The sequence below is a fragment of the Peromyscus leucopus genome, chromosome 5 (assembly GCF_004664715.2).
Source record: "Peromyscus leucopus breed LL Stock chromosome 5, UCI_PerLeu_2.1, whole genome shotgun sequence".
NCBI classification, from domain to species: domain Eukaryota; kingdom Metazoa; phylum Chordata; class Mammalia; order Rodentia; family Cricetidae; genus Peromyscus; species Peromyscus leucopus.
Window position 1 is genome coordinate 48,118,105 of NC_051067.1, and position 24,493 is coordinate 48,142,597.

The following is a 24,493-nucleotide window of genomic DNA, read 5'->3' on the forward strand; positions in this document are numbered from 1 at the left end:
AAGTCCAAATGCAAAGCAGATCATATCTCAAAATACTATGTGTCTCTGAAGCAAAAAATAAGATCTTTAAGGTTATTTTCAAAATTCCTCATTGCTCCTAATAAACCTAATTCTAATGAGTTAGGTCTGTGACCTTCCACTTCCTAAGCGCTAAAATAGGGAGGAGTTACCACATGTTTTAAGTTAGCCCTGCACAAGGATGCCTCACATCATCCAGGCTTTCCTCAGTGACATAAAGGTCCACACCACGTGCCAGGGAGCCCAGACCTACCGTGCTGCTGGACAGCCTGTTGGTGTAGGCTGTGATGACACCACACTTGCTCCCAGTGAAGAGCTGACAACTGTCAGGGACCCAGGCACAACTGGTCACCTTTGAAAGAACAAACCAAAGATGAACATGTGTTAAAAAAATAAGAGATACTTCTCATTTTCTGAGAACTTTTCACAAAAATACATGATCCCAAACTCCTGGGTAAACATTTTGCTTGATATGATCAGAGCAGAAGCAGATGTAACCACAGTACTTTCAACAATTTTTAGCAAAAATGCTTAACAATTATTTCCGGATTACAAGGTATTAAAAGCAATGGTATATAATTTTACATTTTTATACACACTTGTTTCTTAGAAACTTAACACAATAATAGAGATCAGTCAGAGCTGGAGTGTGAATGTGTGAGTGCTTCAAACATCTATGTACTGGTCTTTTGTTTTGAAATAGGGTCTAATTGTGTATCCCAGGTTGGCAATGGAACTCAAGATCCTCCAACCTAAGCTTCTTAAGTGTTGGAAGCCACCAAGCCGGGGCTACTGTTTTTCACTTTGGTGCATTCTCTTTCTTTCTGTGGGGAAGCAGTGTGTATGTAAACATAGGTGTCGCTCTAACAGTTGTGAATGTTGTGAAATAGGAAAGAGAAAGATGAATGTGAAGGATTACTCCTTTAGTACAAAATTCTTCATTCCCAACCATTCAAATCGGGCTCAGCTCTCTTCATGTCCTCACAGCTTTTCCTTGACAGTTGTGGATGCCAAGCACTACATCCAAAGAACGGAGCTCCACCAATTTGTCAGCACACTGGAAGAGGTAGGCTCGTTATACATCTAACTCCCACTCTATTTTCTTCCTCCTTGCAATTCATAACAATTCCATAAAGGAGGCAGCAAGGGACATACTTATTCTGCAATATGTTTTTGTGTTTCCACTGATTTTTGCAGACTCATTTGCAATTTAATTATACTGCCAGCTTTGTTATGATTCATCATTGTTTGTATTGGATACATATTTCTATCCATATAAAATGCTCCAATATCATTCAAAACAAAAAAAAATCTCATTAACATTTCTAATAAAGGTTGTTTTTCATTGTCCCTTTATCCTGGGTTCTGCTGGCTCTGGATAAGTCCAGTAACAAATGGTGGTAGCCTTCCTTTCAGCTTATAAAACTGGCATGGCCATTTTTGCTTTTGCTGCCAACCACTTCCAGGGATGGGAACATTTCAGCACACATGAACTGTTAGTAGGTGTTTCACAGTCAAGAGAAGGGAAGTCAGATAATGGTCAGAGACCGTCCCATGCAAAGACAGACAGAGACAGAAGGTGCTGTGTGTTCAATTCAGCGCCTGTGATGGCTGTGATGTGTCTATAGGACATGCGTATCAGACAGTTTTTATAAATACCAGCAGCACATTTATGGCAGCTTTCTGAGGGAGCAATGCAAATTGGATTAGCCCAATTTTAAAGAGGAAGAAAGACACTCTAGTTTGGAAAGGCCACATTATCTGCCAAAGAAAGATTATATAGTCAATGACTGTCAAAGCTGGGAGCCCAGCACATCTCTAGATGAGGCCCAGTGTCCTCTTGCTTCATCAGATGCTGAGTACCTGGGCTATTTAGGGAAAACCAGGCAACGAAGATGATACTATGGTTACAGAAAATGACCTAGCTGCAAAGCCAAATGGATCCAGGCTGAAAGCAGCTCATTTTGTTTAAACACTGGGCCCCAGGTTGGTACACAGAAGTGTTCATGACAACTCTTTCAATGAAGAAATAGGCAGAAACCAAACTGTGGAACCTAATCAGATGAGTAGGGACCAGGACATCTAGAAACACTGCAAACAGCAGCTTTGGGGCTGGCATTAAGTAAATAAAGCCAGTGTCAGCGGACTCCTTCATTCCTTCCCAAGCTTCCTGGCATGCAGTCCTTACACCCACGCTTACCTGGTGCTGCTGTGAACTCTGGATGAAGTTGATTGGTGGCTCACTCTGCTTACTCTTCAGTCGTAAGATGTTGTCAGCATATCCCCAGCTCAGGATGGCGGACCACTGAATGTCTGTATTGTTCATGCTTCTCACACCTCAAGAGAAGGGGAAATCAAGTATCTGGTTGTCACTTCAGTATCACGTAAAAGCTCAGACCCTGGCAAGTTAAAAGCTGACATTTATATAGCAGAATATCTTCTTCTTTCAGGCAGTATCATCCTTATCTCCCCAAGATAGAGTAATATTGGTTTTAGTTCTTTAATAGCAGTAATAAGATCCTCAGGGTGGAGTTATCTTCTCAGATAAATTTTTATAAAGACAACACTAATAAAGCTTACTCTGTTCGTGCTCGGAGACTTTTTCTTTAAAAATGAAACATGAACTAAACACTTGTTACAGTAACTTTCTAGATATCTAGTGCTGAGTAGTCAGCATGAACAACTTGGAAGGGCAGAAAGTGAACTCTGCTGGGGAGAAGCCAGACCCTCCCTAAGCGAGGGATTCAGGCTGGTCAGCTGTAGAATCTGGCATGGCAGATTACCACTCAAGAGGGTTTTGGTCTGTTCTGGTTTTAATAGCACAGCATTATGCCCTTTTGGCACAAAGACTTGGACATTCTGTGTTCTTTCTCGGGGCTGTTTACTGCCATTACAGTAAACACAGCAGGAAGAGGTATGAATACCCTTGAACATGTAATGCTTAAACTAACACCAAGAGTTTTCAGGAGAGACAATGTGCTTTATTCATTCCAGAACCTGGCAGGACACACAGCACACATATGAACAAACAAACAGTTCTTAAATGAATTAGCAGCACATTAAAAATACAATTCACAGACTTTTTTCCCTAACAGCCAAATGTAGGCACCAGTTTCACAACAAAAGAACTGAGATACGCTCACAAAATACAAGCTCCTCTACATATGAGCTGCTGGCAGGAGCCTCATGCCATGGGCTGAGAACCCTTAGTATATCTAGCTGATAGCACCTAAGAGTGAGATTATCTTCTTTTTCACTGGGGGTATTCTGACTGGGATTTACTTAACTCAGAGCTAGAGAAAGAAACTTTATTTAAAATAAATAAACAGTGGATTTTGAGCAAGAGTTTGTGAGAAAATTGTAACTTGGGCACATGTAGGTCTGGACTCAAGCCTTAGAGGTTCATGACATCCTATGAATGGACAGAGAGAGTGCACTTGATATTAAAGCCTTTGGTCAGTTCTGAGGCACATTTCCCAAGAAAGTGGCCTACAGTGGTCTTAAGATCATTAGGCGACCTTGTGCAGCTGTCTATTAAGATAGACAACCACACAGAACCACAGTATTTCAGATATCAGCACTTAACATGTCCAGGACTCTTAACACCCATCTGCAGCAAGGTGTAGTGAGCCGTCAGTCAATGCCCTCTGCGGTGCTTCTGTGGACTGTCACGGTTTAGGTAAAAGCAGTGAACCCTGACTATCCCTGGTTCAGGAGGGATAAAGTCTAATAGATTATCATAAGTAGTAGTACTTAGAATGATCCAGGCTCCATGCTAACCATTCTCATACAACATTTTGAGGGAAGGCATTTGGTATTCCCATTTTTATAGATCAGAAGTCAGGACCTGGAAGGCTTCAGGTAACTTTCCCATGACCACACAGGTAGTAAATAGTAGAGCTTGAACACAAACAAAGGAACTGTGCTTCCAGAGGCTACAGTGTAAGTATTTCCATGCACACACCTAGACTGACAAATCCCAAGTCCACTCTACAGAAGTTACAGAATGAACACAGCTCTTGAGGCACAATATGGGCCCAGGATTTAGTGACAGACATACATTGGGTAGAGAATTACATGGGACACATTTAAATCCCCTAATGCTGAGTGATAAGGGTGCTGAGTGATAAGGGTGCTGACAAAGGAGGCTTAAAGGAGGACCACAGAGCACAGGTTAGTGTTCAGCAGCTTCACATGAACATGAGTATCCCCAGCCATTCATGTTCATGCTTAGGCCAAGCAGGAGAGCCTCTGTACTAGAGAATGTTAGCAGGAAGGACAGAGGGAGGTCCGCAGTTCTCCAGTGTCTGGGGTGACATTTTGAATTACAAAATGACGCACACCACCAAGTCCTGTTCCACATTTCAATGTTACTGAGCTGGAACCAGAGAGCTGCTTTTCGAGGCATCTGTTTGTACTTATCACTCCCATCAGTATGTGTAAACCCACAGATGCATCTTCTGAGGCACTGGATCTATCTGTTAAATACATCTGTCCATCTTAGGAATCGAGAGCTTGATTATGCATATTTCTCTCAGACTGACAATGTTTTCATCCTGTGAGCACAGACATTTGTTCTCAACTCCCTCAGTCTCCCTTCATTTTAAACAGCACTGCATTTAATCCTCATTTTTTTTAATATACTACATTTTAATGCCTAGCCTGCATTAAGTAAACACAATTCAACCCAGCATGGCAGCACATGTCTTTAATTCCAGCAATTGGGAGGTGGAGACTAGAGGATCTCTAAGTTCAGGCCCAGCTTGGTAGGACAGCCAGGGCTACACAGAGAAACCCCTGTCTTGAAAAAGTAACATCACTGAGCAGAGCTTTTCACCAAAGACCACGCAATATTAGAAGTCAAACAAGGCATCAGCACAGGTGAGCTGGGGACAGTTAAATCTCAGAGATGCCCAGGCTGATCCTCACTATGGCTCACTTTACCTTGCTCCTTGCTGTAGGTCATCAGAAGACAGAAGTTTTGAGATAAACCACAGATGGCTCTGGTGGGCAGTGCTTGGAGTGAACCAAATCTTTCTCCATGGGGCTGGCTGAAGCAGACCACAGGTACTGGGGCACTGGGGGAGCCCACATATTCCCCCCACTTCAAGCCTTTTATCCATGACAAAGGGCTCTGCAATCAAGAAAAGTCAAGATGATGATTTTTAAATAAAAGGTGATAGATTATTAATTACAATATACATTCTAAACAGAAAAAAATAGATTATAAACTCTTTGAGGCAAGAATTGTGTTATATATTTTATTTCCCCATGTTTGCCATAAAAAAGTGTTTATTTGATTTTTGTTCTGTGGTTCTGGCCTAGCTTGAATGGAAATGCCTGCTACTAATCCAAACAATTTTGAAATTCAACAAAGAAAACAAACTTTTATTAGACACGTTTCTTTTAGGCTAGCTAAAATTCCTAAGGTTGGTATATCAGTAGGTTGATTTTGAAGGCTGACAAGCCACTTGTACATACGATAGAAATGAAGACAGGAGCATAGAAGAGCTCCCTCAGCCACAAGTTTGGGAATCAGGAGACCCTTGCTTCACGCACGTCTAGACCACCGCAGTTTCTCAGAGGATGCTCAGAATTGACTAACGGAGTATACCGAGAAGGCTAGAGCACCAGGGCTCCAGGGAGTGCTCAGGAATCCTGGAGAAGACAGTGTTGTCCAACAAGGACAGAGGAAGAGACAGGCTTGAGGAGCAGCAGGCCATGCACACAGAGGTAAGAGAAGACCGTAGCAGGATGGCCACACACCTGCCAAGAACAAGGACCAAAACCTTCCTCCGACCAGGCAAAAACAACCATCAAGAAGGAAATCCAGCAGGGGGAGAAAACAGCTTCAGAGTTTTTCCAATGACTTCCCTCTTTTTTGACTGTTAAATTCTACTAATCTCTTCTTATTAATGGATCCTCTCTGTTTTAGATATTTAAAAGTTTATTTTCTACTTTCAGAGTTTCAGAGTAAATGCTACACAAACCTAATAAAAACAATATACTAAACAAATTCCAGTCATTTCCATAAAAATATCAAATAATTTTTTCCATGTACTTTATCTCATTTTTCTATCTGAATGAAGAAACAGGCATTGTTGACCTATATACAATTGTTTAAAAGGCACGGCAGTCAGTGCTCTATTTCTTCTTAGTTAGACCACTCACAGGACAGAGTAATATGCTGTGTTGGTGGCATGGAGGAGTCTTAGAGCGGGCACCTTTGGGGAGGCTGAGTGGCAGGAGTGCTCCTGAGAAGAGAGAGGCTAAAACGGGTATTTTGAGAACAAGTTTTCTCTCTAAAGCCTTTATTCAACCTGTCTATACTGAAGTCACTAAAAAGTGGTGTTAGACTCTGCTGATGACTGACCATTCATAATTCCTTGCCTGAAACGTTCTCTCATATGAATTGCAGAGTTTAAGCTTTCTTGAGTTGTATACACAGCTAACCAGTTTTGAGTTACACACACACACTAGCCATTGTCCAATGCTGTTCTCCATTGTGTGGCATAAGGAAAGCGTGCCTTCCCTAAGTGCTGCTCCTACAGCTCTGACTAACCGCCACGATGAGCTCAAGTTCACACACGTGCAGCCGGGCTGCGTGGAGGACCCTTTTCAGCACAGCATTGCTGCTGTGTGTCGGAGCTTGTGGAGCTGCCTCCTGAAGGCCATGGCACAGCACTGTGTGGGAGGTCCCACTGTGGTTCAAGCAAAGACAGGCTGAACTCTGAAGAACCTGCCCAGAAGTCATCCTTTAGTCAAATGGTGAATGCCCACTGTGTGCCGAGCACTGCCCTAGCATCTGCAGACACAGTGAGGAGCAAGTCAAACACCATCATTTTCCCATGGTGCTGCATTCAGGTGAGGATGGACAGACAGACTAAACAAGCACTTACGTGTATGGTAGGACTCAGAGCGTTAAGAAGCAAAACAGAGAAGACGACTGAGAAGAGTGGAGCTTCTGGCTTAGACCTGGGGGGTATGGGGGGGGGTCAGGGAGGACTCAAAGGAGGGGAGGTCTGAACAGCTTTATTGAAATGAGAGATCCACATGGGGTGGATGTGGGGATGGGCCAGGTGGAGGAAACAGTTAGTGTGAGAGTCCTACAGAGGGAATGAGGCGGCTGGCATCGTGCTCCACTGCCAGCAGATAGACTGCCTAGTGCTTTTACATACATCAGCCTTAAATAGCTAATTAGCACCCAGCACAGTTCAGGCCTAGAATCCAGCACTAGGAGAATAAAGCAACCCAGCACTCCACAGGATCTCCAGCTCTAAGCTGGTCTGGGCTATACAGTGAGATCTTGTTTCAAAAGGCTAAAATCATCCAACCAAACCCCTAAAACCAACATCTTACCTATTAATTAGCAGTAAGTATAATAAATTAAGTGGAGTTTATTAAATTTCAGGAATATACTGTTATATTATTCTGACATGTTAAAATAAAGCATTATAGTTAAAAATAGCAACTCTGGTAATGGCTAATATGACTCATGAGCCTTTAAAAAAAATCACAAAATAAAAATCCAGTTTCCCCAGAAAGACAGTCATGGTATGTACTCACTCATAAGTGGATTCTAGATATAAAATAAAGAACAATCAGACCACAACCCATTGAACCATGGAGGCTATATATATAGCATAGAGGTCCCTAGGAGACTATGGCTTATAATAAATTTCAGTTTTACTCAATTATTGAAAAAAAATAGCCAAATGAATGGAAACACATGAACTATGAACCAAAGGCTGAGGGGCCCCAAGCTGGATCAGGCCCTCTGAATAGGTGAGACAGTTGATTGGCTTGATCAGTTTGGGAGGCAACTAGGCAGTGGGACCAAGTCCTGTGCTCATTGCATGAGTTGGCTGTTTGAAACCTGGAGCTTATGCAGGGACACTTGGCTCAGTCTGGGAGGAAGGGACTGGACCTGCCTGGACTGAGTCTACCAGGTTGATCACAGTCCTCAGGGGAGGATTTGCCCTGGAGGAGGTGGGAATGGGGGTGGGCTGGGGGTAAGGGGAGAGGGTGGGAGGGGGTGGGAGGGGGGAGAATAGGGGAACCCGTGGCTGATATGTAGAACTGAATGGTATTGTAAAATAAAATAAAATAAAATAAAATAAAATAAAATAAAATAAAATAAAATAAAATAAAAAAATCCAGTTTCCATTACAAAATTCAACATTGGTGATTTGGTTATAGTAGAACATAACTCTTTATAAATAAATGTCTTTCGGTTGACTCTAGTAATTGAATGGGTTGTTTGTATTTAACATACAAAACTCACAGATGTGAGCTATAAGCATGCAAAATTTACGTCTATAGTTCTAAGATATTTAAGCAATATCCTTACCAAAAACATTATCAAAAACAAAGTCTGTGAAAATTCTTCAGTGATGGTGAACCACAGATACGTGTAGTTGAGGCAGATGCTTGATTTATGTTTAAGGTCTCTTCCCTTCCCTTTAATCTTCAGTGGCTCCCTTCTACAAACACTTTGCAGCACTCTACAGTTTAAGTTCTGGTACCTTATGCTACTTTTATATGAAGAACTCTAATGAAAGCTAAAATTGGTTTTCCGTTTGAGGCCTGCTTTCTTTCATTGCAAAGAAAAATTATGCATACTTTCTATTTTTAGAGACAATATTTCCCATTACTACTACTATCCAGGGAGGTACCTCTGGTTAGTGCTTTGGGTTGAAGATGGTGATCAGGCCCAGCTGTGCCATTTACACACAGGTACCAGCTGGCTCCTTTTATTTGCACAACCCTATTTAGAAGCCTGCTTGGTGAAGCTTTCCCTAGCAATAACCCTTCTGTGCTCCCTGAGAACAGTTTCTGTCTGCCCCAAAATGCTTCTTTTCCCTGGGCTGGCAAAGCACTCTCTCCATGTCACTGACGCAGCAATCACTGTACACACAGGTCACTGCTCTAGCTGCCCCTGCTGTCTTGCACTGGCTGGTGCTTATCTGTAGGCTAGGACCACACTATTCATGTCTGCACCACTATAGCTAAGAGAGGGGCATGGCAGGAGTCCAATCAAGTTTTGCTGAATTTTGCGGAAATCAAAATAACGTACCGGATAAGTGACTTCCTTGATTGGTTCTCGGGTCTCTCTGAAAGCAAACTGTACTAACAAGCCAACAGCTGCTGGAAGCTCTCCTTCAATGTTGAGCTTGGCTCCAGGTCGGCTGGCGTGGGCTGTGTGGAACAGCTGACGAGGGGTCTGCCCATAGGTTTTTATCATGGTTTCTAAAGCTCGTCTCTGTACTGGATCTTCAACTGCAGAGACATCCATTCCAAAGTATGTCTGCAGAGAAAAAGTCAAAGAACATGGCATCAGCAGTGTGATGTCAGAGTTAGTTAAAATGCTGATAAGAAAAGCACTTGTTTCATTTTTTTAGGTATCAATACTCTATTTTGAGTGTAAATGATTTAAAAATGTTTCTGATCAAGTTAATTTATTTGTACTGGTCTTACCAGGATCAGACAGTGATAACCAATATTTCTGAATGTGTGAACAAAATAATACATCTTGTCTAAGTGGTATTAATTAGGTGTGTTTATAAAGCATCTCAAATTTAAGGCCGGAGAGTGTAAAAGAAGGTATCAAGTAAATTACTGAAGAAACTGCATGTCCAAAGTAATGCATGGGAAAAGGCAACCAGTGAAGTTATATTGCAGTGTAGGTAAGTGAGATCATAATGGAAACCAGCAGTGAATATGAAAAAGCACCAAGGAAGGTTCCAGGGTGAGTCACTGAAATGGCATGTTCCTTCTTGGCACTGGGCCTCTGAACATGTGTCCTGTGTGCCCCGTGAACTTCTCTTTTCTAAAGCTACAGGTCATTATTGCCATGCATCCCTGTGGACAGTCCAGGTTTTAGCATCTAGTCAATTACAACAATCTTCACACATGTATATAATATTCTTACATTTAAACAAGTGTCACAATAAGATTTCCATGGCACTTCAGAAGTGAAATAACCTTCACGGTTACTCAACTTTTTAGAATGCTGGTCTCAAAGACAGTGAAAAACATTCCAGTTAGACGAATTACCTTGTATATTTCAGTTTCTAGGTACATTTTAAATAAGAATTACTGAAAAGATGATGTAAAGTAATGTACACAGAAGAAGGTATAACTGAGGTCAATGTTTAAACTCATAACTGTTCTAAATGTTGCATTTCAGGATCAAATATGAATGCAGCTAAGAAATTATATCTAGACCTTTGCCTTTATTTCATACTTGATGGCACTCAGAACACACTACCTCAGAACACAGTGCCTGGATATGTGCAACATTTGAGCTGAAGAGTGTGAGGAAGGACTCTGCTCTTCCCCTAAAGATGCTCATAAGACCTAGAAAGGGCTTCAGACCATCTCCTGAAGCAGGGCAGAAACACAGGTCCCTCCATGGAGGAAAGGCGCAGCCTCAAATCTGAAGAATGATGAAGGCACACTCAGGGGACATGAGCCAAAAGGCCTCACTATTTGCCATTCACTTGCTTGGCTCATATTGCTTTTATTTTGTCACACACTCCATAATTCTGTCCTTTCCATCAGCTCTAGTATAAAATCTCAGGTCTAAGCACTTGTTGGGGGTATCCCTTCCTTAGGAAGGCTCTGATGCTAAAAAAAGTTTGTACTAGGCACGCCTTCATGTTTTTCTCTTGTTAATCTCTGTTTTGTTGTGGAGTCCCCAACAAGGAACCTAAGATGGATAGAAGGAAGATTTTTCCTCCTCTATTTTCTACTGTTTTTGGTAAGACTCTTATTTGTGAACCAAATGATAATGCTTTCCTTTAAAAAAAAAAGTGCTCTCTTCATAAACGCCTTCTTTTAGAGCCACTGTAGAACTGTTTTATTCTCCCTTCTACGGGTGCCTGGGAGGTAGCCAACATAATTTCAGAGAACAATGGACTCCAAAGAGAATTTTATCTTTGGACCACACTTTGGGCATGGATTTCTGGTATAAACAAGTTCAGATGCAGAATACCTTGTAAGGGTTTGGGGTGTACACTTAGCTGTATTTGTTACAAATACTTTCAGATCTGTATCATCTACACAGACACCCTGCAGAGCAAGCCCACAGTAAATCAATTCACCTTGCTAAGTGGAAACTGGGGCAGCCATGTGTCCTGCAGGGAAAAGAGCTGACGCACTGGTGTGCACCCAGTAGCAGCAGGCAGGAACGCCTTCCTCTGGTGTTCTGCCGTCTCACTGCCTAGTCCTTCAGTCATGACCTTTCACCCACATCACGGGAACTTTTCCTAACACGTGCAGTCAGGCCACTCAACCCACCTTCTTCCTGTTACCTCTGTCCCCTGACAGCCTAGCCTAGTAAGTGTTCCCTAAGTCTACGCAGAAACATAAACTAGTACTGTGGAAATCAACACTTCTACTTGTAGGGAATTAGAAGCTGTCTTAAATACGGATAGTAGTGGTCATTACAACCATAGAGAACGACACCTCATGACTTAAGTATATTTAATACTTTATTATTCAGGGAGAAACAGATTTAAAAACAGGATTAATATTAAACTACTGCAATAATAAGCAGGTACAGAAAAAAGCCTTGAAGGTGGTTTTGATAAATGATCATGCTTTCCTTTTATAAAAACATGCTCCCCTCTCCAAAAATATCTTCTATTAGAGATACTATAAAAAGCTTTTCTAGATGCTGAAAGCAAAACTTATTTCTCACATTTTTCTCTTTTCGATAGTTACATTTTACATATTCTCTAATAAGGCAAATGTGCTGTTTCTGTCATCAAGAAAAATGATGCCTTTCATAAACCATAACAGCCACTCAGAGTTGTATGCAGAAAAGAGCTAACACAGCAAGCTGTCCACTCTCCCTGGAAAGCTCTGCTGCCTCCTTGGCTGGTGTCTGGGAGCTGGGATTTCCTGAGTCTTCCCACCATTTCCTAAGTGACAAGTATAGCTACTTCTGCCTACACTATGCAAACAATGTGGTCCATGCTCAACCCTTGGATTCCTTCTGGGTCTGGAATTTCAGCACACATCAGACACGTGGTTTCTAAGAGTCCATTCCCAAAGAGATACTGAACTCTGAATCTCCAGACAGCTTCCCTGGCAGAAACCACTTCCCACGTGTCATGGAAGCACCTGGAGAAAGTGAGCATGCTCTGCGGTTTAGTGGGGGAGTCAGGTGTGTGTGCCTTGCTCCACCCAGACTTTGTTCACTGCTTGTTCCCTTTTGCAAGTTATGCTTTGTATCCTTCACTGTCATGAATCATAGCTACATACTGAGTCCACATATTTATCTAGTAAATCAATGAATATGAGGGTGGTCTTGGAGAATCTCTAACTATAGCATCTAAGACACTTTCAAAGAGGTAAATATAAAACCAGAACAATCTTCCATAATAGTAGTAACAGCTTACTGTAACTGCCTCTTTGATGACTTGAGTATTTTAAAGAAATAGCTTAATGGCCAACCTTAAAATATCGAGGTTCTAACTTACGTGTGTGCAGATTCTTTTAAAAGAGTCACTTACAGCAGGATGGAAAACATTGATGGCTTGAACAGAAGCCTTTCCTTTTTGCTTGTAGCCGAACACCAGGTCAATCCAGTGACAGATGTTCTGGGACACGTGGTCCGATTCTAGTGCCTGCCGGTGAATGAGGATGAACAGCCGAGGATCATTGCGTGCCCACGGAGGAAGGTTGACGTGGTTAACCCGTTCACCATTCTGACGCACACCGAAGTCAAAACCTTAGGAAGATTAATCCACAATGTTTAATTCTGCCAATGCAGGCTTCATTCAGCCCACAGAGCATAAGAGCTCTGGAAAACAGGGTCGGTGCACCACACCCGACGGCGGCAGCAGCAAGGTGAACTGCCCTACAGTAAGAATCACTGCTCATCTACTTCTTTCTGTACCGACAGGGACAGGATAGACACTAAGCTACTTCAAACTGGGACTTTCAACTTTACCCTTCGTCCACTTCTAACAGGATAACAAAAAAGCAGAAAATCAGTGTCCATGATTTCTAGTAGTATGCTCACCAAACTCTTCAAAACACAGCGAGTGCTTAAATACCTATTTAATTATAAACTTGGTTAACATCAAATTAAAGCTTTGTATAAGCATTTCTAGATTGTTGGTATTTTTATAAATTGAGCACTATATATTTTTTAATTACATTTACTTATTTATTTTTATTTATTATTTTTTTAAAGATTTATTTATTTATTAAGTATACAGCATATGTGACTGCTGGCCAGAAGAGGGCACCAGATCTCATTACAGATGGTTGTGAGCCACCATGTGGTTGCTGGGAATTGAACTCAGGACCTCTGGAAGAGCAGTCAATGCTCTTAACCTCTGAGCCATCTCTCCAGCCCCGAGCACTATATTTTTAATAGATATTAATATTCTGTAGTTCAGAAAACCCCTTACAGAGCAGACACCCCCCTAAAATGAGTTGTCACAGTATATTGGTTTTATGGGCAATGACAGGTCTGTTCTGACTTTCTAAAGAGCATTCCTGCCCCCCCCCCCAAAAAAAAATACAACACACTGACTAGAAGGCTTCTTTGTTTGTTTTTTGAAACTGTTTCTTTGTGTATCCCTGGCTATCCTGGAACTCACTCTGTAGGCCAGGCTGGCATCAAACTCAGAGATCTGCTTGCCTCTGCCTCCCAAGTGTGCACCACCACTGCCCAGCTGACTAAAAGGGCTCTTTGTGACATGAATATGTGTTAATATGTCCATTTCATTTGTCTGCTAGTGTAAAAAATATCAGAAATTTTTATTTAAAAACACTGTCCTAAAGGACTTTGTCTGAAAGCCAGACATGGCAGTGCATGCCTGCAATCCAGCCCTTGTCAAGATGAAAAGGGAATACTGGGGGTTCCAGGCCAGCCGGGGCTACACAGGGAGACAGCGTCTCTTAAAACGAATAAACCTCTTTGAATAGAGATTTTTCTATAGAAAAGCTAACTACTATGAGCAGGATTAAAATTAAAAAGGATCTGAGCTGGGCGTGGTGGCGCACGCCTTTAATCCCAGCACTTGGGAGGCAGAGGCAGGCGGATCTTTGTGAGTTCGAGGCCAGCTTGGGCTACCAAGTGAGCTCCAGGAAAGGCGCAAAGCTACACAGAGAAACCCTGTCTCGAAAAAAACCAAAAAAAAAAAAAAAAAAAAAAAATTAAAAAGGATCTTCTTAAAAATTAAACTGTCTAACTGCTTCTTGATTGTGTGAGTATGGTATGAAGGTTCTTCACCAGTTTGTAAACATTTTGAAATATGATACAAAATATAAACTGAGGGTATGTATAAGATCTGTACATAGGCATCTCAGGATCTCTATTGAATCCTGGAGGGCAGGGATAGGCTTGGTGGGAAGGCCTAATTTATTTAATGGTGGCCAGTGTGGCCTAAGGGCTAGGGAGGGACCATGAACTGAATCATCACTTTCAGGTCCTAGGGCACATCACAAAGAAGACACTTGGAAGATATGAATAAAGGGCACTGGGAAGACTGCTGACAGGAAAAGACATGAGCCTTAGAGGGAGTTATATTTTTAAGAAGAGGTTACAGAGGCTGGAGAGATAGCTCAATTGTTAAGAACACTGGTTGTGCTTCCAGAGGATCTGGGTTCAATTCTCAGCACCCACATGGAGGCTCACAACAGTCTGTAACTCCAGTCTTGGGGGATCCAATGCTCTTCTGGCCTCTGCAGGTACTGCACACATGTGGTCATATATACAGGCAGACCACCCATACACATAAAACAAAACAATAAAGATTAATTTTTTTTAAAAGAGCCTACAGTATTTCCTAACTACTATGCTTTTGGGTCTTATTTCTGCATCATCAAGTGATAGCCTGTGAGTGCTCAATTTGGATCTGGATGGACAGAGATGAGAAAGAGCTGAGGAAGGGATGCTGTTTGGCTGACAAGGCTAGGTTGGAAAAGGTCATTTAGCTTTTGCCTGTCTCAGAATACTTGCCTTTGCATCCTTGAATAGCCAAATAGTATGTGAGGAAGCCCAAACCAGCCCTTTTGGAGAGACTGTCTGGAAAAGCACAGATCAACTTAAGGGAAGGGACTGCGGATCTGCCACTCTAAGCTCTGAATGTAACCAAGGACATTTGGTTGACCTGGACTTGCAAAAACTGTGATAAATAACAAATTAATTGGTGCTTTGAGTTACTAAGTGTTGGAGGGATTTGTCATAAAGACATAAAAGGAGCACACATGAGAGACAGAGAAAACAGGCAGTAGATTTAAATGCGCTCCAAACTGAAATCCCTATGTGGGTTCCCCCAAGCCGTAGGTGCTGACATTTGACTTATATTTTCATATTAGTACTGCAAATGACTGTGCCACTGGAGCTCCAGACTGAGGTGATCTAGACAGGCAACACGATGAAACAGCTCCAGGGTAATTAGCAGGTTGAGTGCATTAATAATTTGCCAAAGAGCCTCAGAAGACAGCCTACAACCTTCTAAGGTGCTTTGTCTAACACTGACTTACCTAAAGTTATGTCTCAATTTCATATACTCCTGAGGGTCACATGAAATTAAGGAAAACAACTCAAAAGTATCCATCCCAGAGTTGACTGAGCTTCGAAAAGGTGGCCAAGGTCAGTGGTCAGTGGCATGGCAGCCCTGGATTTTATTCTCCAGAAAACCCTTTGACTTTTGCTTAGTAGATAGTTCTTCGTAGAGAGTTTTCCTTCTTTGCTTTTTCTTTTTCCTCCCATAGTCTGTATCACAGGCATGCACAACCACATGTGGTTTGTGTGGTCCATGTCAGGAGGGTACAGCACCAACCCAGTCACAGCCCCAGCCACAGACTCTTCTCTCTCTCATTTCTTCATAACATTATTCAGATTTTTGTTAATTTACATTTTCAAAGAATTGTTTTTTACTCTTACTTTTTATTTATTTATTTATTTTAAGTTTTCTCCAGACTGGGTTTCTTTGTGTAGTTCTGGTGCCTGTCCTGGATCTCACTTTGTAGCCCAGGCTGGCCTCGAACTCACAGAGATCTACCTGGCTCTGCCTCCTGAGTGCTGGGATTAAAGGCATGTGCCACTACTGACTGACTTACTCTTACTTTTTAATGAGTGTAACTTTTATAAACAGGAGAAAATTGTGTAATAAAGTTAAAATAGATGTTACAAATAATTTTAATAGTTAAACACACAGTTCCCCTAGCTGGGCAGTGGTATCACACACCTTTAATCCCAGCACTCAGGAGTTAGATGCAGGTGGATTTCTGTGAGTTCAAAGCCAGCCTGGTCTACAGGGGGAGTTCCAGGACAGCCAGGGCTCCTCAAGGAAACCCTATCTTGAAAAAACAAAATAAAAACAACCCCAAAACAACAACAACAACACACCATAGTTCCCCAAATGTAGCCAGTCTTATAAAACATCAGAAATCCTCAATTTCACCTGGAAATAAAATTATACATTTAACGCCGTGAATCTCTCCTATCTAGAAATTCAAATTTCAAGTCTTAGAAAAGCTACTTTTGGAAAATTATAACTCCACTGCACATCCTTCAAACTGTGTGAAAAATGACCTGCTGTGTACCTTCACGGTTCACTAGGAACTCAGGGAGATAGAAGAACTCTGGAATCAGCTCCTTCACGTCAGTCATGGATTCGAATGATGAGAGGCGCCAAGTTGTGTTTGTAGAATGAAAAGTTCTGTCTGGAATGTCGAAACTCTGATCTGAGAAGAAATTACAATAATATAATAAAGACACAAAGACTGTGTTCCACTTGAAGCTTCCCATAACTTTTGTTGCTTCAAAAATTACTGAAGAAATAGTCCTTTGGTTTATTTAAAATATTATTCAAATTCTTGGAATGACATTATTTTCAACTGTATTGTGATTTCATCATCTCTAAATAGAAGATTTTTTTTATCATTTACTTGCTTAAATGACTATCTTCTACCTAGTTAGAATGAAAGTTTCACAAAAGCAGGAGCCTAAGGGCCCACCCATACCCAGCACACAAAAATGATCTCTTTATTAAAGTGAATGCATAAATTTAAAGAAGGGGAAATTATGGGTTGTGGAGATGGCTTGGATGGCAAAGTCCCTGCTACAAAAGTTTGATTCGCCAGTTTGATTCAAGCATGCATGTAAAACCAGGTGGGCTGGTGTGTTTCTGTAACTCCAGCACTGGGATGCTCCATGTGTAGGCAACACAGAGAGATTCCTGGAGTTCACTGGCCATGCAGGTTAGCTGACTTGATGAGTTCTAGGTTCAGTAAGAGATCACGTTTCAAAAAATGGGGAGCAGTTAAGGAGGACACCTGTTGATCTATGGCCTCTATAAGCAGGCCCGTATATGCATGCACCTGAACATACAGAGAGAGAGGGAGAGAGAGAGAGAGAGAGAGAGAGAGAGAGAGAGAGAGGGAGGGAGGGAGGGAGGGAGGGAGGGAGGGAGGGAGGGAGGGCAGGAGGGATGGATAGAGGGATGGAGGGAGGAGGGAGGGAGGAAGGGAGGGAGGGAGGGCAGAGAGAATACAGTTTGGTACATGGCTCTTACCAAGACTATTTAGATTTATTTTTTTTTTTTAAGGGTGGGGCCATTGCTTTCTAAAATGAAACCTTTTAGGGTACAAAACGTTTCATTATGACATTTCCCTACAGCATTTCACTGTAATTTTCTTATATTTGCCTATCCTATCACCCCAACCTTTCCTTCCTCATTCCCATTACTGCCCATTGTCCTCCTGCGGATAGTCCGTCTCCTGTCTCTATGTTGTGTGTGTGTGTGTTGATACATTAGATTCTGCATGTAAAAGAAAATATTCTTTATTACCTTTGTTCTCCTCCCCTTCCATCCAGACTGCTTCCTCCCTTACATAGTCCCCTTCCACTTCTACACCACACACACACACACACACACACACACACACACACACACACACACACCCTCAATTCTGCACAGGAGAGAAAACTTGCAATACTGACACTGCTTTTCAGATGCACCAACTCTGAGCTTAAACATTAACTAAAATTTTTATCAATTAATATAAAACTGAGCATACTCACTTCTGTTCATTTTTTTCTGGAATAGACTATTAATGACAAAGAAGTGAATGTTGTCCCTGTATCTTTTCTGTGAACAATTACCAGCCTTTCCATTCACAGGCCTGGAAGGCCAGTTTCTGAGAAAAGCAGCTGTGTGTATGGATCTTAGGGACTGGGCTATACTGTCTAAAGCGCCTCTGCACTTGCTGGAATCTGAGCACATCCTCTGTGTAGAGAATGTCACAAACTAATCTCAGCACCAAGCACAGCAATTTCTAAAGAATGAGCTCATTTCTTTCTCCAAGCCTGCTTGCTCTGCTGAGCTACATTTTCCATTATTTTTATCGTTTTTCATCTACTACACTGAGCCAGTTAGCACTGGCTGGCCACTAAATCAAATTTGGGGAAAAACAAAATTTATAATTTTTTTTTTCAGAAAGTAAGAAACATCAGGTCATCATGGAGTCATGGCACACAGAGCTCAGACTAAGCAACTGTGTAACAAGAGTATCATACAATAGGTTCTATTGGAGTGGTACAACTTTCTGCAGTTTCTGTTTTTTAAAAACATCTCACTGAAAATTACCATAATATAAAACATGCTCATATTAGACCAGTGGTTCTCAATGGGTAGCCCTTCTCCCTTCTAGGTGTTATTTGGTAATGTCTAAAGGTATTTTTGGTTGTCACACTAACATTGGTTGGTAGAAGCCAGGGATGCTGCCAAAATGTCCTGCAATGAATGCACAGGGCAACCCTTGAGACAAAAACAAACAAACAAACAAACAAACAAAACAAAAAACAAACATTATGTAACTTAAAGTAACTATAGTGCTACGGTTGAGAATTCCTGGACTAACTCATTAGGTTAGGAAAAAAATTCAAAAGTCAGCAAAAGCTAATGAAATGAAAGTGAAAGAGGATTAAGGTAGCGTTAGGGTTTAAAACTAATCTATGAATAAATATGCAATGAAGATCTAGGCATGGCAGTACATTCCTGTAATATCAGAGCTTTGAAAGTAGAGGCAGGAGGATCAGAAATTCAAGGCTAATCTCAGCTACATAAGTTTAATGCCCATCTTGGCTACTTTAACACTTGGTTTCAAAACAACAATGTAATTACTTAACGAAGAAAAACTAATATTATAGATGAATCTATTCATAACAACAATATAATAAAGATTGATGGTTGACTGGAAATTTTATATTGATGAATTCTTGGGCTTCACTGAAAGAAATGGTTTTAGTTGGAGGGATGTTAATAGCACTGCAGTGTTTCAAACTACATTAAAATATTATTTCACTGCCATTTTTTTTTTAACAAAATGACATTCACAAATGAATGCTCTTATGTCCAAAACGATCTTTAAACAATGGCACACTTAGAATCCACAGCAAGCAAGGATGGTATAAACATCAGTTTTGAATGATCTTCCTTAACAGAGCTGCTCATTTGCTTATGGGAGTTCCTTGCACTGGCTGGAATGGGACCATACACACTCTCAACCTGAGATCAAGTTAACTAGGGATAATTGGTCAAGGAAAAGCAAGACGAAGAGGGAAGAAAGGGACATGGCATGTCTTGGGAAACTAGGGAAAGGTCTCAGTGGGTAGGAGCGCTTACAGCACAAGCTTTGAGGACCTTAGTTTGGATCCCAGCACCCATGTAAAAAAGCTCAGAGTGGCCACATGTGTGCTTGTTACCCAGTGCTGTGGGGCTGGAGAGAGAAAGAAGTATCTTGGGGCTTTTTGGCTGCCAGATTCACTGTAGGTTTAGTGAGATACACTTTCTTAAAAGAATAAGATACAGGGCAATAGAGCAGGACACCTGATGTCCTCCTCTGGCTTCTGCACACACACACACACACACACTGGCCCATGCACATACAATTCTCTCTCTGTCTCTCTCAAGCCCCATCCATACTAAGCATAGGGAATACAAATTCATTTTTCTGAGAGGTTGTTTTAAGAATAAAAGACATAAAGAAGTCCAAGAAAAGTAGGACAAACTGATTGGACAATGGTTTCCTACACAGATGTCATTAGCAACAATTTCAGAGCCAGTACCTCCGTTCTCACTGGCTAGTGTGGTGAGTTTCACTGGTACGCAGTGAATTCCCTCAATCATCTTCAGGCTGTCATGCAAAGTGCTGAGCTAGATTACTAGCATGCTTTACTACAGAGATGATGCAGTGTGTTCTTTATTAACTAGCTACCATAAATAATAACAATACTTTTCAATAACAGATTTTTATATAAAAAATTACATAAGCTGCAAGGCTTTAGTACTTTGAAATAATTATTGGGTTGCAAGCCTTTAAAAGAGAGCTGAGCTGGGTGTGGTGACATTCCTTTTTTTTTTTTTTTTTTTTAAAGATTTATTTATTTATTATGTATACAGTGTTCTGTCTGTGTGCCAAATCTTATTACAGATGGTTGTGAGCCACCATGTGGTTGCTGGGAATTGAACTCAGGACCTCTGGAAGAGCAGCCAGTGCTCTTAACCGCTGAGCCATCTCTCCAGCCCTGACACATTCCTTTAATCTTATCACTCAGAAGGCAGAGGCAGGTAGATCTCTGAGTTCAAGGCCAGCCTGGCCTACAGAGCGAGTTCTAGGATAGCCAGGGCTACATAGAAAAACCCTGCCTCAAAAAAAAAAAAAAATGAAATAAAATAAAAGTGAGCTGAATATAATTTAACTGATAAATTTTACAGTTTGTGAATTAGATCTTAATTTTTAAAAAGTAATTACATTTTTATAAACTTAGACATGACCTAAAGCTAAAATCTCAGATTAGAGCAAGAAGATTTGACTACCATTTTTAAAATGGAGGATTTTAGTGACTGGTTAAGTAGAATTCTTTTTCCTGGGCTTAGTTAGAGTAAAATTTTAAGAAGCTAGTCAAGTTTTTTTATTGTTGTTGTAATGATATAACATGACTTTTGGGGTAGTGCTTCGAGACACGGGTGGGAAAGATTCGTCCCAACTGCAGGGCCAGGCAGGACCAGAGAAACTTCCAGCTACATTTGGTGTCCAACTTGTGGGACACACATTTACAAAAAAGCCACTTGTGGCCTTAAAGGCCCCCAGCTCAGGCTGGAGTTGCATGTGGCCAGATCTTCACCCATGTGGGCCCAAGTCTCTTTGTTTTTTTCTCTCCTGGTGGGTGGTGGGCTCTCTCTGGATTCCCATCTCGGACTGCCACCACACTAGGTAGCTGCTTTGAAATTCCTTTCTTCTACTTCTACTGTTCTACACAGTCAACAGACTTGATAAGTCAATTAAGATATCTTAAAAGGAGAAATTAGTTAAAAGAGATTTTTTTCCCCACATTAAAAAATGGGAAACATTTTTACAATGGAAGAAATTTGGTCTCTGTTTGATAATACATTAGGCAGTCTGAAAATGGAACAATTAAATGAGAGGATAATTAATGTTGATGGGATTTATATAATGTCAATTATGAATATTATTTATTTGATCATTTTTATTTCGGCATTAAAAAGGTTGGTCAATTTGAGTGCCAAGATAAAAGTTTTAGAAAAACTTGTTAAAACAGATTATAGAGAAATTCAGACCCAGACAGAAGAATTTAAAGGTAAACCTATCTCAGCATTGAATTATTCAGTTACAGAGAAACAGCCTAAGGTTACCAGACAGCAAACATTAATCTACCCAGTAACCTTACAGGAACTGCCAAATGCTCAAGGGTGAAGCTAACTGGACTCCAGTGAAATGTTAGATTTGATGAGATTTAAAGAAGCTATAGTATCATATGGTATGCATTCTCCATTTGTAAAGTAGATGTTAAACTCATGGTCAACTTGTAATAGAATTATCCCTCAGGAATGGAAAGATTTGGCTACAGTTCTAGAGACTGGGCCACAGTTACAATGGGTGACCTAGTGAAAATAGGAAGCAAAGACTAAAGAATAACAATGTAGGACTACAAGTGTGGAAATTTTCCAAAATCAACTTCTTGGAGAAGGCAATTATGCTGATATACAAAGACAATGTTTACATGATAACCAAACCCTAATTCTATGCTGCAAGGCAGCCATGAATACATGGAACAGAATTGAAGAGGCAGGGAAGAAAATTGAGTCATTTACAAAAGTTATACAGGGCCCAAAAGAAACATTCACAGATTTCTTACAAAGGCTGTCTTCAGCAGTAAATAGAATGATACCAAATTCAGAAGCTAGACAGATAATAATTGAATCTTTGGCTTTTGAGAACGCCGCTGCAGCATGTTAAAGGGTAATCAGGCTGTTAAAGGCGAGATCAGCACCCCTGGAGGATTGGACCAGCGATACAATTAATATTGAATCTCATGACCATGATGATACATGGATAAGAGAGGTGATTTCTAGAGGTTTGAAGAAAAATAATAATGTCAAATGCTTTAATTGTGGTAAACAAGGCCACCTAAAAAGGGACTATAAACAGGGCATTCCTAGAAACAATGTTTCTTCAAGGAACAATGGCAAAAGAACGCCCTTCCCTTCTGGATTATGCAGAAGGTGTGGTAAAGGTGAACATTGGACCAATGAATGTAGATCAACACAGGACAGACAAGGTAATCCTTTGCCTTTGCCGGTCAGGGAACTCCGAGGGGCCTCTTGCAGGTCCCCACGGCAAATCCAGTTCAGTCCTTTCCTGCCATAGTAGAAGAAACCCCTCAGAGTAATTAAATAACCAAATGCCTATAGTAATAAACCAATTGCTCAGGGTGATAGAAAAGCTATAGTAGAGAGACACCAGCATCACCAGGAGAAGTAAGATGTGAAAGTACCGGTAAGCCACGGCCATGTGGCAATTTATAGATTAATAGAATTGGTTTAAGTTATAAGAGCTAGCTAGCAAGAAGCCTGAGCCATAGGCCATACAGTTTGTAAATAATGTAAGCCTCTGTGTGTTTACTTGGGGCCAAGCAGCTGTGAGACGAGGATGGGAAAGATTCGTTCTAACCGCAGGGCCAGGCAGGACCAGAGAAACTTCCAGCTACAGGGTAGTTACAAAATATATCCTTACCTTGATAGGCTAGAAACATTTTAGTGAAAGGAGGCATCCTGACCAGGAAATGGAGCACGGTGCCGCTGTTGGAGTAGTGGGAGCCATAGTGGTAGGGCTGCACGGGAGGCATGGGGTCATCCTCTCGGGCTCCTTTGCGGTACTCTTCCTCCAAGTACTACAGAACAAAGAGCAGGAAAATTCACGATTTGTGCTCCAAATATGGCTAGTTTTTTTCTTCCATTTTCCTCCACCTCTTCGACATTATTCTTGTCTTCCAAATTGTGTTCAGAGCCCACAGTCATTTTGAGCTCTAGCAGTCTTCTACTGACCCCTGGCCAACAGTTCTCTCTACCTCCATTCCTAGTCCCACATGAGGACACATCTGCTTTGCATTCTCACTCTTAGTTAACAGCTCCAAATATCTAAACTGGTGCCCTCAAAAACCAAGAGCTGATTCTACCACCACAGATGTCTTCAATGAAGAGCTTCATGATATATTTTGAGTGCTTCTCCAGAAATGGAAATATAGTAAGAGAGCATACATCACCACTATTAACACAGTGGTGTAGGATGGTTTTGTGGAGCATGTACACAGAGTTAGAAAGAAAATGATGATCTTCCCCCACCACAAAGGAGGCAGCTCAGCCACACATCTCCCATCTGTCACTATGCTCATCTTTGCAGCTCTGTCTGCCTGACAGCAAAGCTGGATGCAGTGAAATTTCGAGTAATGTCTTGACTCCCATAGACTGTCATATTTTCTATTGCAGAAGACTCAAATGGTGAATTTCAGGCACTTGGAAGGACATCTCTGGAATTGGGACATGCATGAATGATATGGGAATATGAGAAAACTGCTTCTGCTGCTCCTATCACTATAGTATAAAGAATATACTATGCAGTAAGTCAGTTTTCTAAGTTTCCAGTTGAATACCATTAATATTAACATTGTTAATATATGTAAATCATTTCTATTTAAATAGGTAATTTCACTTCTATCTAAAATGCACAATTTTCTAAATATATCTAGTGTTTATAGTAGAAATAAATACATCAATATTCAATATACAACAAACTAATATGATCATATTAATGTTTTCTATTATAAAGATACCATTATTTCTATATAATATAAATAAAACTCAAAGGAATGAATAGTTGGGTCTCTGGAAATCTGTGATTTTTATGCATTTGAAAATACAATGGATTAATTAGCTCTCAAATCGTGCCAAAGTGAAAGTATACTTTTTTTTTTTTCCATTCTTGGAAGGTGTTTCCATAGAACTAAGACAAAAATGATATTCAGTTCATACAATTTCTAGTTCTTAAAGTACAAGGAAACAAATAAACAAAAAATAAATACTAAAATAAATAAATACTACAAATAAAAAAGCATAGGTTCATAAAGCTCCATATTCAATGG

The 24,493-nt window shown here is 40.9% G+C and overlaps 1 protein-coding gene across 3 annotated transcripts in view; it reads right to left on the reverse strand.

The window, feature by feature from the left end:
* Lyst (lysosomal trafficking regulator) overlaps window positions 1-24,493 on the reverse strand; it is a 159,301-nt gene that overhangs the window by 7,371 nt on the left and 127,437 nt on the right. For all 3 annotated transcript variants that reach the window (XM_037205934.1, XM_028859792.2, XM_037205933.1), the window contains 7 exons: window positions 23,089-23,245; window positions 16,594-16,734; window positions 12,540-12,757; window positions 9,095-9,325; window positions 4,963-5,152; window positions 2,219-2,355; window positions 272-370 (listed from right to left, as the gene is read on the reverse strand). In XM_037205934.1, the coding sequence (XP_037061829.1) occupies window positions 272-370; window positions 2,219-2,355; window positions 4,963-5,152; window positions 9,095-9,325; window positions 12,540-12,757; window positions 16,594-16,734; window positions 23,089-23,245 (1,173 nt within the window). The remainder of the gene's footprint in view (window positions 1-271; window positions 371-2,218; window positions 2,356-4,962; window positions 5,153-9,094; window positions 9,326-12,539; window positions 12,758-16,593; window positions 16,735-23,088; window positions 23,246-24,493) is intronic.